The sequence below is a fragment of the Dufourea novaeangliae genome, unplaced genomic scaffold, assembly GCF_001272555.1.
Source record: "Dufourea novaeangliae isolate 0120121106 unplaced genomic scaffold, ASM127255v1 scaffold56, whole genome shotgun sequence".
In the NCBI taxonomy this organism is placed as follows: Eukaryota; Metazoa; Arthropoda; class Insecta; order Hymenoptera; family Halictidae; genus Dufourea; species Dufourea novaeangliae.
In genome coordinates, this window is record NW_015373942.1 from 4,957,604 (window position 1) to 4,974,192 (window position 16,589).

At 42.8% G+C, this 16,589-nt stretch overlaps 1 protein-coding gene across 3 annotated transcripts in view; it reads right to left on the minus strand.

Moving 5' to 3' along the window:
- LOC107185903 (RNA-binding protein Musashi homolog Rbp6) overlaps positions 1–16,589 on the minus strand; it is an 856,487-nt gene that overhangs the window by 216,182 nt on the left and 623,716 nt on the right. For all 3 annotated transcript variants that reach the window (XM_015573678.1, XM_015573677.1, XM_015573679.1), the window contains one exon: positions 14,735–14,827. In XM_015573678.1, the coding sequence (XP_015429164.1) occupies positions 14,735–14,827 (93 nt within the window). The remainder of the gene's footprint in view (positions 1–14,734; positions 14,828–16,589) is intronic.

A 16,589-nucleotide genomic window follows, 5' to 3' on the forward strand; every position in this document is an offset into this window, starting at 1 on the left:
GACCCCTTTACCAAGGGCAGACGCAGAAAAAAAGATTGTTTTGTTCCGTGTTTCCTGTCTACCCGGTCCAGTCGGCTGCCACGAACCATTTCGAGGCTCGTTGTTACTGGTGGGGATCGATTTTAAATTGTCGCCGCGGAAGGGTTAGCACCCCCTGGTTCGTGCGGTCGCCGAGCGCTGTAGGTGCACGGGGGCTTCTGGTTGGCTGTCGCAACGCCCTCCGGGGGAATATTTCACCGTAGGAAACGGGGTCTAGATTACGAGTTTATCTAAATGGCGCTAGAAACGCAGGAGTAACGTTAGACTGGCGGCCAGATTATGGAGCAGCTCGGGGTCGGCTGAGGTATGCCGGTGGGCTGAGGGGGATGTTTATGGTTTCATGACAGGGAAAATTGTGTCCCTGGGATGAAGTTGCGAGCGACCAGAGATCTCTTCATCTTCCACGGGACAGTTTCGAACCTTGGGGACTCGGAACAGCAAACGAATGCAAACGAGGGACCTAAACGGTTGCAGCAAGAATGCATTGATCCCATAATAGAGCCAAATTTTTCAGGACACTTTTCTTAACTATGAGAATTTCTAAAAATTGAACAATTTTTTAAAGATTGAACGAAAATTTTGCAAATTATTTAATAAACTGCTGATATTAGTTACTTAGTTTACACGGACTGAGATGAACCTAAGCCAGAGTATACGACCTGAGTCAGATATTTCCGAGTGCGTCATAATTATTTAAAAAAATACCCCTTCGAGGGAAAATGTGATGTACTGTAAGTTAACGGTGAAATAAGACCTGTACAATTACGAGCATTGATCAGAATTCTACATTCAAAGACTCTGGCTAAATATATAAATGTAATGTATCTTGTCCCACATTTAATTAAATTCACTGGAAGTGCGGTATAGAGAGTATCTACTCCACTCTAAAGGGAAACAATGGTACCTGCGTGACTTTCAATACGAAAATAAAAATATAGCAAGAAACAAATTGCGTGAATCATGACACAATTTCCCCTCGTCACAAATACATTTATTGAACGCAATGTTTGTTCACCTGTCCACTGATGGAACCTGTAAAAAATGAACGACTCGCTCATCACGCGAGGACTACGGGAACAAAGGATTCGCATTGCCAATAAAATACCAACGGCACCGCACGTCCGTCCGAATAATGCTCGTTCACCGGAACGTAGAAACGCCTTTGCGACATTTAATGCGCGACGGGGGAGGAATGGGGGTGGGTGGATGTAGCGTTCGAATGGACGCGTCCCCGTAACTCTTAAACACGTACCTCGTAAACGGCAAGACACAATGCGTTCATTAATCGCATTAATGGATTCCATGCCCGGCACGTAAATGTTCGTCATTGAAATGCCGCGGCGATCAACGAGCGTCCACATTTCTATCGTTTCCGATTCGCATAGAGCCGCGCGCAACATTGAAAGGCCGTGAGGCTAGAGCGCGCGAGCGCGATAAAACGGCGGGTTTGATGGCCGACAAGACGATGGCTCGAGGTGTTTCGAGCGCCGATAAAGCGCCGGTTAATTGCCGAATGAAATTAAACAGTAGTTAAACCCTCGAGTCTTGAGTAATTATAAGAAGTTATAAGATGCCTCCTGTAGTCGAACTCTCGACCGTCTCCCGCGGCTGGCTAGCCCGTCTTCCCTTCTCCGTGCAACCCGGGTTCACCTACTTCATCAACCTGCTCTTCACCTTCTCACCCGATCCCTGCTACCCCTTTTAAAGGCACTATCCCTAGGGGCCGTTAACTGCAATCAAAGTTAACCCGGAGTTATAGGGGAAAACTGCAGAGCGGCAGTTAATGTTTAACGGGTCTGTTAAATGCAGCCTTTCTCTCTCACTATCCTCTTCCATCCACCTTCAGACCTCCCTCCATCTACATTCTTTCCCGTCTAGAGTCTCACCCTATCGTCACCACCCCTCCCCCCCCCCCTCAATCGAAATAGTCTTCCTCTCTTCCTTTGCTACTTCGAGCCCGACGTTTAGGCCATTTCCGCCTGTGGCCTAGCTGAACGAGTGTGCCCGATTCGACCGGGGTCTAGATTCGACTTTAGTGCTCGGACCATCCTGTCCTCGCAAAGTGAACGACCATTTGGAAGATTGCAGGACCCCTTACTTCGGCTGACCTACTTCGTGATCCGATTCTGTTTGACACAATGTCCTGCCGATTCCCCCACACCCCGCACCCCTCCGATGCCAGGTGGACGGTTCGCCGATTACCTCGTTTCAAAGATACCATCGAATCCTTCGCGGTGTTCTTGACGATTATGTGGCTCGCTACGTTACGTGGAAAACGCCAGTTCGTGCTGGACACTGAAACGCGCGGAACGAGAACTTGTTCGTTTCTGTGGGACAGACGAGTTCGGAAACAGTCTCGCTTAGAGTATTCAGTACTGGATTCTTCGAGTAAATTACTCTGGATAGTGTCGAGTGTACTGCTTTGGTATTGACGAGTCGTTGGACAAATATTTACTTTACGTGTGGTTCGAAACATTGGATAAAATCGTTTACGAATTATTTATAAAACACTGACGATAAAAATGACATACAATTTGTAGACCAATAAGAATTTCCTCGCTCTTCTACTTTGCTTATTTTGTAATATGTTTTTAAAATCTTTTTTTCAAACACGCTTATGAATTAGATTGAACTTAGAATAAACTTCTGGCTCATCACTGTTGTATGCATCAAACATTCTCCAAATGCAAATATTCTATCAAAATTATTGCAGTACTTTCATTTTAAATTCTTTACAACTGTAAAATGTAATAGACAATCCAGTTCTTTTTAGTCTCGATTATTTTTTTTTTTCAATAAATTGATGATCCGAGAGGAAAGTCTTGTAACACGTAGAACATTCTTTGTGGACACACCTGTATCATACGGGAATCTAGGGATATTCCATTGTACGACTCACGAAGGACAACGGTGTAACAATATTTACGAGAGTTTTCGAATATTCAGCGGCGTGGCGACGATTTCACGATGCGAAATTAACGAGGAAATAAGAGGCGACGAGGCGTGCGGGTTTAAAATGGCGCGAGATCTGCGTTGAAACGGCACTTCGCCGGGAATGGTCTGCATGCCCTAAAACGAGCGAGCAAATACTCGCGCGATAAACTGTTGCCTTAGAATGCAAATGGCCACCGTTTACGCTCCACTCAACTTCCTATGGAATGGCTGTTCTGTCTGAATCAATTCTAAACAGATTTCTGGGAACAGCTTCGACTCGGTTCTAATTCGCACCGACGATTACGTTTTGCAAGTCTGACAAAGATCGATAAATAGATTTACAGATTTTCAATCACTGAAATAAGTTTTTAGGTGAAATATTATAACATGTCATACTGGAAATGTAATTGAACCAATTTTTTGCGATGCTGATTTGCAGTGTGTCTTTGAATTTACAGTGAAGGAATTTTGTTAACTCGTCTTTATACATAAAAATATTTAATCGTTAGTACTTCATAGTGTGGAATAGATTTTTGAGATAAATGTAAGTACGTTAATATTTGGAATATATTGAAATGTATAAGATTTGTTGTATCGATGGATTGCAAGTCATCGAGGGCATAGTGGAATATACATATATGTATATTACATGTAATATATGAATCATAATTAACTGCATTCAAGTAAAAAATAAATGAAATGTTTCCCTTGGTAATAATATACTAAATAACGCGCTATTATGAATCGCCGTAACAGATAATTATGGTAATCCGTGATTAGGAATTAGCGGTAAGGTAACGTGAATTTATGTAATTATTACAGCAATGAATCTGCTAGCCAACATGACTAATGCGGCGGATTTCCCGCAACAGACATGACAAATACGTAAATCTGTATCGCGATAATTACTGTAATCGAGTAACCGCGATCCTGTTATTGACAGCAAACCGAAACAGAGCACGCCCGCGAGAAGTCGTTCCCAAAATTTCAGGCAGCAGACACATGCGCCCGAGCGTACAATTTTCCATCATGTAGAATGCTTGTGCAATGAAGCGGAGAGAATTAAAGGAGCATCCGCTATTTGCTGTCGGGAACTGAATTTAACAAAGACGATACTGGCAGATTGAATTCACTTTCGCCGAGCTTAATTGAAACAAAATTGAACGTTAAATTGAATTTTTAGTCTCTTTATCACCATTATATTTTCGAAAAATTCATTCTTCGCACATTTTAATCTAAACTAGCGAAAAATCTGATGAAAATATACAATTTACAATAGTATTTGAATGAATTTCACAACAATTGCCTTAAATAAAAATAATTCCCTCTTCCCTTGTGAAGGAAATGATAGATACGTGCTCTCATTCACACATTTCACCCACCACTGCCATATGCCCGCATGCTGCACAACTACTCTGACAAATCTGAACCGATAATGTTAAATTTTTATTTAAAAAAAAAGGACTATAAACATCACAGGAGTTTCATAGTCTCCAATCTAAGAAAACAAAGAGTCAAACTTTGCCCACATCCGATTTTACAGACTCTATCCCCTAACCACTTACAAAATTTTCCTGAAATTAGATTGCGAGGTTCCAATCAGATCCTGGGATTAGCCGGTAAGGTTCCAATTAAATCCCGAAACTCGTTGGTAATATTTCATAAGCTTCTGTCGTAGGAACGACAAAGCTTTCCAGAGATCGAACGCGATCTACACGGGCACAATAGCCGTCTGATTTTCGCGCGTTGCTTCCGCGTTCCCCGCTCTGTCTCTGTTTTCCCGCGGGTAAACCACTCGCGCCATGAATTTTTCCGCACACGTCCTCGTCCTCCTCCACACCGCCCTCACCCCCTCCCTTACGTTTCGCGCACTTCTGCCACTTGCCCCGTGTCCGCTTTTTCCCTCTTGCCGTCACCGTCGACGTCTCCGCGGAAGGCGCGATGCTTTTTTCCTTCGGCTCTCCCCGGGTGCTCCAAGTACGCCGGAACGCAGTCGGTTGGTGATTAGTGTGCTCATTACGCCCGACGCTAATGATGCTTGCATCGCCAGACAAAAGCTGCGACAAGCAAGCACACGAGAGAGTTGCCAGCCCCCGCTACGACGTTCTCTACACCCGTCCTCTTTCGACCGTCATCTCTCTGTCTGGCCCCTACCGAGCAACCGATCCCCATCCCCTATTTCTCCCCGTCTTCTCTCACCCTCGAGAACCTTCCGCGAACCGCCGCGCGGAAAACACGTTCGAGAGACTACGAACGAGCTACGGGGCTTCAAGGTTCTCTCCCTCGTCGTCACGTCGCCGATTCCAGACGACCGCACGTATTACAGAAACGTCGGAAGTGACGTACACACGACCATGTGGCCGCGATCTGTAGTCGTACCTGATCCGTTCGTTCTCCATTCGACCGAGACATTTCTGGCAGATCTTCTATGGAACCGCGAGCTTTTGGTATTAGACGGTTTCGGAGCTGATTGCCGGAGTGGCGAATGCTGAATTTCGAGAAATTTTGGAATTGTAGTTTGTATTACGATGACGTTGATATGTTGGAATGCTTGTGAATAGACGTCAAGTCTATTGTTCGAAATGCATCGCAGCTTTTGTTGGGAAATCTGGGATTATGGAATTCTGATGCGTTAGCAGCATTTAGTTAGTTAGGAACAAGTTTAGTTTATTTCTTTTGAAATTGTATATTTGTGAGTATTAAATTGAATTGATGTTGAAAGAGAATTATCTCTTAAATATAGAATTATCTCTATAAAGATTCCAAAGAGAATTGTTTCGTGAATTAATAGTAGTTGCTAACCACTGAAGGAAGAAGTAGAAATTTTTGTTAATTATAATAATGGGGTAAATATGTATTCATCTGACCTATAAGAGTGCACCGAATTTATTAAAAGTTGATTCGTGTAATAAAATTATGGTGGTCTGGGTTAGGTACGATTTGAGTTTAAAGTATTATCAAAGAATCGATAAACTGTTGTGCGCAATGTTTATAAGTACAAAGTAAGATAAGAAACTACTCGTCTCGACAAAGTTTACCTAGATCGTTTGACAAAGCAATAGGGAAGGGAACACGAGCCACAAAAATCGGTAAAAACACGAAATAAACTTAAAAAAGTACAAACTTCTGCGTAAAACAGTTTTGGAAAAAATACGTAATGCTTCAGTTAATTGCGCTTCGTCGAAAAGCGTATTCACGACGATTTCTAATTACGATTCAATATAATCGCTTACCGAATTCGGAACACGCAAAAACGTGAATGATGAATACGAAAAATCAGCGTACCCGATTCAACGTTTCGGGAAATTAATAGAGCCGGTTTGTTCGATTTATATGAACCAATTAGGGGACACGAATGGACGTATTCCTGGAACAAAACGCGTCGCTTTAGAACGCAACGTATTTTAATTTTAAGCGCAACATTTTAATTGCGACGCAGTGAAGCACAATTAGGATAATGTTTTTAATTTCTCGGGTGGAAATTTATTGCACTTTCACAGGCGAAATAGTGAGCATTTTTAATGAAAAGAGGCCTCCCGACAATGCAATTTCAATCATTATTGAACGAGCGCGCGCCGCCGTGCCGTTTGTTAATTTTTAAATAATTCTCTCTATAGAAATCTCCGGTGCAGCTAGAAAATACGACGAGTTTAGGTTCTCTCTCTCTCTCGGTCGCAGAATTGCCGTGGAAATATTATACTACGCGGAGGCCCGGTTGAATTGTGAAATTTTTAAGCGTGACTTTAAACCACATTTTCCCTCCGTCTCGCTAATATTTGACACTCTAATAAAATACGCGCAATAATCCGACCGTATATATTTTATACGAAAATAACGAAAAATTCTCGAACAATCGTGTCATAACGTACAGAAGCTTCATTTATGAAAATCCATCCGGTGGAATTTATTCAGAGACTTTGGTTTAAAATGATTTGTCGACTTTTCGCTGTTCCTATCCGCGTAATTCCTTGTAATTTTTGCAAAATTTTGTCAAACAATTAAGAAGTCTCACGAGTACACAGGGGACGTTAAAAGCTCACGCGACGGTAACTCAAGACCAATAGAAAATCTTCACTCCCGAATATGAGTTTCACCGGTTAGGAAGAAGGGTACAAGCCACGGAGTAAACGTGATCTCTTTCTGAAGGAGAGGGTGGCTGGAGAACGGATACGCGTTTGCAGGGTCGCGCCGAAACACGAGGAAATTAATAAATTGCTGAAACTTAAGTCGACCCCCGAAGTGCTGGAATAAAGGACCTTCATAAATTTCATTCCACGCGCCCCAGCGACTTCGCTCAGCCTGGTTCCATTCATCCCCCCAAAGAAGGAATGCTCTATCGCGCGTCGCCCCGCGGAGGCTTACACGAGACGCGTTTAACCCTCGGGCTCCGTTCGAGCTTGAGCGATTTCGGGAAAGCAAAAAACCGTAAGAAATTGTAGAACCAACGTGGCGCCCGTCGTGACAAGGATGAAACGCTGACGGATTAGAGTCGCTCGGTTCCGCGCTCTGAGCCGAATACCCAACACGAGATAAGGTAATCACTTTACACGAGATACCCCTTTAAATCCTCGTACCTTAACGAGACGGAATCACAATTAAATTCTCCCCGTGTCGGTGGAACGATATAAAAACAGAGACGAGAAGAACGATGTGACAAATTGTTCGCCACGTTCTCGCCCCACAACCGTTTCCAAGAACGTTTGTCCACAAAATTGCCCTCCACATCCGAAAATATCGTGTCCAAAAATGTTAATGGTAAAATCAATGCCAACCTAACCCAGACCTGGCTGTCTCGCGTGGCAATTAAACCTGCAAAACTCCCGGCGGTAATAACCGATTTATTACGAACCACTGGCAACCGACAGATTCGCCATTCCCTCAGTTACGTTCCCAGAAATGTGGCAATTTTTTCGGTGGACGATAGGCGACTAAAATCCCAATTGTTTCCGGTCTCGAGCGATGAATCCTGGGGTCGAGTGTAAGGTCACCAGAGGCTAGGCATAATGGCCCCACCCGGTTGCCATCGTTCGCGCCTTATCGAACAGCCTTAATTGCGGTTTTATCGGGGGTGGAAGGGGGATAAAAAATGAATCATGAATCGGTGAGACCGGTGGGTGGTTTACTATCACATGCCGGTGGTGGCCGGTTGGTGTTGGTCGAACGATGGTGGTGTCGACGAATAGAGAATGGGGATTGGAGGGTTCGGACGGTGGGCGAAGGGGTGCCCGGAATGAATAGCAACGTGAAACAAAAGCATCGGGTTACAAATGGCGTGTATTCGCGACGGCATTGTTTTAAATGGCTGTCAGACGCCCGGAATTTATCCCGTTTTGCTACGTGACAAGCGCCATTAAATTTATTTATTCATCCACGCAGACGCGCGGGCCACACTCCGGAAAATCCCGGCGAAGCCTCCGGAGCTCGTATTCTACAGGTGAGAGACCGTCGACTGAACAATTATTACCGATTCATGGGAGTGACCGCGATATACATATACGGTTCTCGGTGTGCAATGGGGTTCTGCGCCAATTCCTTGGAACAATTTTGGGCGAACCGCGACTGGGTTAGAAGAACTGTGAATATTCACGCGAATTACCTTTGGATTCCTAAGTAGAAGTGACTTAACGTCTTCTATATCATTGTATGAACTAAGTTGTTGTGGAATTTTCTATTATTCTGCAGAGGGTTTAAAAGAACGAAGCAAAAGATTTCTTTACACTGTGTAAAGAAACGTCGTATGGAGGAATGGGTCACCGAGGTCTGGCACAAGGTGCTGTGTCAAAGCAGTATTCGTAACTGAAACTGAAAAGGCAGAGTAAGAGAACAATGCAAGAAACATGAATAAAAGAGAAATCCCGAGTGTAAGAAAGTATGAGAAAGGCATTCAGCCTTTTTATTTCCTATTTGTTTCCAACAATTTTCATTCGAAGGACGTTGAAAAGTTAAACTCATATTTGCTAAGCATCTACTATGCAACTGAATCCTCTAATTTTTAGAAAATTTCTAAAAAACATTTAAATCGTTGGGTATAGCACAGAGTACCTCTTAAGTTCTCTACAGTGCACAAATCCAATGCTATAAATGGGTTAAAACGAATATTCTCCAGCTTTCTTACAATTTCTCTATTGCATATAAGAAGAAAATATATGCGTAAAGTTAATAGAGTTTATTTGTCTTGTTGTAATTTGTACGTTAAATAATTCAGCCTCTTTGCAATGTCCCTCATATTAGGATGACATGGCAGTCAAAGTGTTAAATGGAATCACAAATAGAATCATGCATTCGATGCACGTCTACCCATCAAAGACCATTTACCCTCTTTTCGTTAGTATTCGCCGTTTCGGAAAACCGATAGCTTTAGGGGGAAACTCTCGAACGCAACTCGGTAATTATAAACTTGACGCGGCCTGAATAAACGAAGCGATCCAGCGATAAGTAAACACAATACGTTGCGGAGGAAGTCGAAGTTTCTTCGCAGCCGGCACGCCGATGGAACGAACTCAATCTTCGTGGCTTCCAATCGGCCAATCTCGATGACGCAATTGTCTTTTCAGCGAGCTTGCGAAACCGAGGGGGTGAACTTCTCGGAGAGGCTTCCGAGCCGTGAGCCCTCCATCGATAAACGATCGCTCGGAAGCGAAGTTCCCTTTGCGGCGGTGGAATTAAACGAGCTCGCCCAGACGATAGTTTCAAGGAGCCAGAAGAAAAAACGTAAGGGTCCCGGTCGACCAATCTCAGAACGCGTTAATTCTTAATTTCTTAATTTCAAGTCGAGCGTTATGCAACGCGGTCAAAGATCTGTGGTCTCACCGTGGGTACACCTCTTCGTCTTCCCAGCCTCTTTCATCCCTTTCCCGCCACTTCGACTGTCGAACGAAAGAAGTCAAAAGTTGAAAGCGAGTGCAATTAAGCCTCGACTCTTCAGGGATCCATTCATTTTTCAAGTAACGTCGGCGAGTCCGTCTTGCCGCGATTTTAGATTGCGTGGCTTTTGGAAAACGATAGGTCTGCTGAATCAGCGGACTGATGGAAAATTACAATTATGCTGATAATTAATGGATAAGATGTAAGAGAAAGTAGGAAGATTCATTACGATTGTTTATCCCTAACCTACTCAGAAGCGTGCAAGGAGAGTGTCCGTGGGTTGACTGGCGCAGTCGGAAGCGTATTGGTATGTTATGTAGATTATCGGATAACATTGGTAATATATTACCATTGAGATATTCACTAATTTGTTTATATTCTTCTTCTATACAATGATAATTTAATTTTATTATGGTTAAAATTTCGGTTCGTGTAGCAACATACGTAGAATAGGTCGTTAGTAGCCGTGTCAGTAGAATAGGACGTCTATAGTCAGACAAGTGGAATGAGTGTAGAAACATAAAGACCGTGTAACGCGACACTATGCGGAAACTACGGTCCCCTACAAGTTGAAAGCCTAGCACATTTATGTATTCTATGTGACACAAAGTATCTGAATACTTATATTAGAAAATCTTTTAACAACGTGCAGTAGCCTCGATGAAACTGTACTTCCATTCCACCTGATTCTTCTGCAACGATTCTCTGGTCATTTACAAACCTTATATGCAAATTGAATTGTCGAACTTTAGCCTGTTTAGCATTATTTTTCGCTGGAAACTGCGGTACGATGTATTCGGAAGGAAAAAGTGGCCGATACGTATCGATCGCAGGAAAGATTCTATCGTAATAGAACTGTGTTTCCTTTCCTTCCCATGGAAACGATGCGCGATGCATTGAATGAATTTCTATTAACTGCGGAAAGTTATCGCATTATACCCGACATAAGACGATACTAATCCCCGAGGTAGCCTGGTTTTATTTCTCGAACGACTCTATAGATTTATCGAACGAGTCCTTGATAAGGTTTACGCTCTCGACCGTATCTGTGTTCCGCGATCGACCTTGGCGAGACGATTCCTTTCGCGCGAAGGAGTCACGATACGAACTACTATAATACAGTTGCTGGCAATATCATCAGATGTGTCGAGTGACTTATAGTTTTCCCATTTCACCGACGGAGATTTATTTCCTCTTACCCTTATCTCGGATTCCATTTTTCTGCGATTTTCATTCAATAGAAACTAGGTCAACGGTTTCGAGGTCTCAAAAATGATACAAAATTGCGATTCACATGCTTCTTGTTAGTACTCTGACTTACGTAACGGTAATTCAATTATTAATCGCAATTCATCGCCAACTATCAATCGAATTCTAACCGAAATAAATAAATAATTAATAATATTATAAGTAGCATTAACATATAAATCCAAATAGAACAATATCAGAAAAATATTAAACCTCTTCGAATGGCTAACATCTGCAAATACAAATCTAACAATCAGCGTTACGAGGAATTTTCCAATCTCTTTATTCAACAGATTATTCTTATCCAGAGCACAAAAGGACAATATACACTTCACGGACAAATAGCTTGCAGTCGACATAAAAATAAACATCCGAAACGAAACCGAATTAAGATCGCTATCCTCGAAGCACAACTTCTCTCGGCATCAACAGAAGACCGTAATTCGATCGAGGCGGGAACGGAATCAGACCCCCACTCTCCGATTCGTTCGCGATTTCAAGCTCGACCGCCTCCGCCGTAAACCGTGAAGGAGTATCGCGTGGAAGCTGAATATAACGAATTTACCGGGAACGTCGTTAACTTTATCAGACTCGCGAACGGCGGTGGTATTTCATTGGCGGAGATTTCTCGGTCGCTGGCCGTCCGTTCATCGCGGGAGAACAAGCTGGGGTCGCGGAGGAGCCGAGGGACCGATGCTGAAGCGGCTGGCAAACGATATAAGGTTACCGGCAGCGTTCGGTCTGTCAATTCGTGTGTTTACGTTCCACAAACACAGACGCGGTCGGGCCTGTTTGTTCAACTGTACACGGCCGACGTATCGGAGTTTGCGAGAGTGTGTGTTCACACGGCCCTTGCAACGGAACGTGCGCTCTCTCCTGTGCCCTGATATCTGCACGAATCGAACCCTGAAACGTGCCAGCGATGATTGTTTGCAACCCTACTGTACGGTGCAGATGGCTATACTATGTGTGTCTCCTCTGTGTGTATGTGTGTGTGACCGATCTTATTTCGGTATGTGGGTCAGACAGTTGGAGGAAAGGGAACTCGAGCCACGGCGAGCAGGAAGCTCTGCATTCGAAACCCGGACGAGACTTTCAACGGTGAACGAACGAGAGAAGGTTTGAAAAAAAAAGAAGGGTGGGAACAGGGATTGGGGCGAGTCAAGAGGGCTAGGCCGGAGATAGCGCACCTCCATGGTCTGATATCTCATATCCATTTCTGGCTCGTGCCATCAACCGCGGACAATCATCGACATTGTGATACTCCGTGCTTTTTTCTTTCTGTTCTCGTTGTTTCTCTAACTTTGGCCGTGTTTTTGCGCGCAAACTTCGTGGTTCGTAACCTTTGGAAGAGTGTTGAAGCGGGAGCCAATGTGCGATATTTCTCGAACGACTGTTCAGTGAAACTCTAAAGTGGCATTACATTGCATAATAATTAGACAGTATTGAATAAGTGGTAATAGGTGATTGGTAACAAGAAACTGTTGGCTTCAAATTATGCTACCTGAAGAATTACGAACTGATGGAATGAAATCTTATGCTAGTTCTACGGGGAGATAAGTCGCTGATATAGCACAAGAAATAGATTTTTGCAAAATTGACTAGGGGATATATCAGGTCACCTTATAAGTAATGTCATTTCTGGATGTTAACTTTCAGTGTAAAATATAGATATGTTAAATATCTAATTATTCTCCGGATTTTTCAAATAACTGAAAACATAAATAAAAAATATCTCTCACCGAGCAGACTATACGAATGTCAAGCGATATTCAAAGCATTACTAAACAGGCGTTCGCTTCCTGTAAACCACTTGACTCCGGGCTCAGCCCAGTTCAAGTACCAGAAAAAGGCAAACGACGGACGTTATTACCAATTACCAAATCGTTAATTCTATTTACTTCATCGCCAGAACGAGAAACGATTTCGGGTAACAGCCGTCTCCCCGTAAATCACGCCCGAGCACCATTATCTGTCTCATACACCGAGCCCGATGAATCGCGACGGCTATTATCGGGGGGCGATAGAAGCCGGAGAAGTTCGCACAATAACGCGTAATGGTCCGCGCAGTCTCTCCCAGAGGTCGATAAAGGCTAATTAGCAGAAATCCTCGTCTCAGGTGGTCCTTCGACCAATTCCTAATCACTTAACCGCGCCGGCGAGAAGGGCGTCTCGAGTATTCCGGAAGTTCAATGGGCGGCAAAGATGGCGCGTGCGATACCTGGTCACGTTCAATTGTGAAAATCCCGATAGATTACGACGAATACTGCGGAATATTTAGTAACAATTTCATGAAGAAACTTACATTGACTTAACGTCCTCACGGTCACAGTGGTCGCGGGTTATCGATGCCAAAAAATTATACCTTCCGAAAATCTGCGTACGAAGAATGTATTGTAAATTTAATATGATCAGGTGATACGTTCCTTACGGCATTCTAGATTCTTGAAATCGATATTTGTCAGGTCACACACGGATTTTTAATAAAAATGGGGAACAAAGTGTTCTTAACACGCTGATGAACGCCGGTTTTAGCTATTATTTATAAGACAGTTTTAAATAAATTATTTCTAAATGTAATAACGAGAAATTATAACCTAGTAAAGTAAAATCATTATTTCTCCTATGCAACACATACTGAGAAAAAATGAATATTTAAAATAGTACTGCCAAAAATGGCAGATAAACCGTATGGCGTACTGGTGTGCTTACTGTGATCATTGGGTTAATTCTGCAGACGAATACCACAATTAATATTCTCTTCCTACTATTTTTATCATAAATTAAATTTATGAATAATTCGTGTTCTCGGATTAGTAATAGTAGACCAATAACACGATTAACGTCTCGATTTACCCAAATTAAAACGTGATCCTTTCAATTTTTCTGATCCTTCGGACACCAGTAGACCAACATAATATCAAGATAACCAATCCACGCTGCGGCCAATATTCCAGTACATCGTTCGATTTACCGTAGAATCCACGTAACTTTAATTTTAACGGCAATTATCGTGGAAACCGATTCAGACACACGAACCCCTCGATCCGGCAATTCACCGAGAATTCTATTCGAAACAGTAATATCCCCGGCTGAATGGCGTGAGCCGAACGTCAGGCATCCGCGTCGTTAGAGTAATAAAAGCGGGCGCGAAGTGCACCTATTAAAATCGGCGAAACAATAAACGCCGTGAATTGGCTACGGGTGATAGTGGACGCGTTCCCGTTCCGTTCCGTTCCGTTCGTTCAGTTCGTCCCGCGATTGGCCCTGTCAAATTTCAACGTTCCGGCCCCAGCGCTGTCGGTTTAGACGACCGCACGCGCGAACCCCGCAGGAAATAAGCAAAACGCTGAATCGGGGGATCGACAATGCATCGTCGGACGCGGCCACCGAAAATAATGATTCGACCGGTCTCGCGACAATGATCACCGGCAATGTCCGGCTGGACGGTGTGACCCGGGGATAGCGTAGCCCCCCGAATGATGTCCGCTACAATGACGGGGTATGCCTGACGCGGAACACAACGCGAGCCGAGCTGTCATTGATGTACGATCCGCGTGTCGAATGTTTGTCACCGCGCGCGAGCCCAGCCGTGGCGTGCACCGTCACGCTTTAAATCGTATTAATCAACGTTAAAACGAGCACTCACCGGGCCGAACTGTTCGAAGTAGTTTTTGACGTCCTCCAGCGTCGTCGGTGCCGAGAGTCCACCGACGAATATCTTCTTTGTCCTTGTCACCATCTGTAACAGGAAGAACATCAGGTTAATTACTGTTCGTGTTATAGAGACACGATTGTGTTGGTGTTATCTGGAAATTGTGAATTACTAGAATTGTGACGATGGGTTTAATATTGAATTGGTAGTGGTGTGTCGGAATGTCCTCCTTAGAGCGATTACCGTTGTGCTTCGTTAACTCTTAATGGTTAAATCTTAAAGAAGGCCTACAATGAGCAGTGAAACAAAAAGAACAAATGATATTTTATTCATAAACAAATAGGAAACTGGAAATATTGTTGCGATGAGAGGATTCTGTATTCGAGAAAATTGATTTTAAATATACACTGATACCAGATATGTCTGGCCAACGCATTCCAACTTTCTTGAAAACTCTCCAAATTACTAGAATAAAGCGTTTCCTAATCGCGAATTGCTATTGCAATAAAATTATTTATTGGGCACTACCAGATATTGTGGAGCCATCGTTATATTATTATTTGAATCAGTTCAGTTCAATTTTATTTTTGCATTAAAATTGCAAGAATTCCTTTTTAAATGCTAACTGCGCCTTGTATTTTGATACAAGGGTACAAAAAATACGTAAAAATAGGTGACACGTGTCAACGAATGTAAGCAAAGCTTTCTTGAATTTTAGTTAAATGAATGTTTCGAATTTCTGGTGGCACGGTTCGCAGCTAGAAAATCGGTATTTCTGGACACGTGTGGACGATTTTTGTAAACTGCTATTGATCGACACACACGCACACACTAGTATCTACGTCGACATATCGACACGCTGTACCGTGGAAACGCAGACGTGTTCATATTTGGTACACAAAATGGAATGTGCAGGAAGCAGAAACGATATTTATTTCCTTCTGGGAAAATGTACCGAAACTCATTACCATATTTTCAATAAAATTCCGCAATCCGAGTGGTGAGACAAATTTTATTAAAACAGTTCATGGTATGGCACGCGTAAGAGGTATGAATACTTCATTCACGAGAAACCAGTGTGTTATTAAGCCGAAGAAATAAGTTCCTCTTGCAGAGCGAGTGCTTTGAAAAACTTTTCACTTTGATCTATGAGAATAGAGAGCAGAGAGTTTCCAAAGAAATGTGATAGTTCCCTTCATTATTGTTAAATATCTCTCTTTGATTGAATTCCTTCCACGATAGTCACATATTCGAAATTTAAGCTTTGAGAACTCCGTGAAAGGATCCCATGGTACGTTTCAAAATATGTTTACTTTGCAGATCTACGTGGCTGTAAAAATGTGTTGGGAATAATGCTCTTTTCAAAGCGTGTTTAAAGAGGAAAGAACTGGAAGGCTGTGGCGCACAGAGTGAACGGGAGGGACGGCTGAGAAATGGTACGGTTGTGCTTAAGAAATTGATAAGAAGCTGATAAAATATGAATGGACCGCGTCGAGCACACCACCGCCGTTTCCACGGAAAGGAACCTTTCTTGGACGACATTTTTCATACTTGTTCGAATCGGTAATGTCAATTCCGATCGTCGACGTCGTATAGAACGGTCATCCATTCCAAAAATAGAAAGGACATTATTATATTCAGGAATGTTCGAGGAAGCAATTAACGTCAAAGAAAGGACGTTTGTGCAATCCTACGATAAACTAATTTTCCGCGCAGAATGATTACATTCGAACAAATAAAATCAATTTATTCAAAGAAACTTTATATTTGTAATAGATTTAGAAAAGTGATCTTTCTTTAAATCTTATTTTATGTAGTAATATCCCAGATTATTTTATATTATGGCATA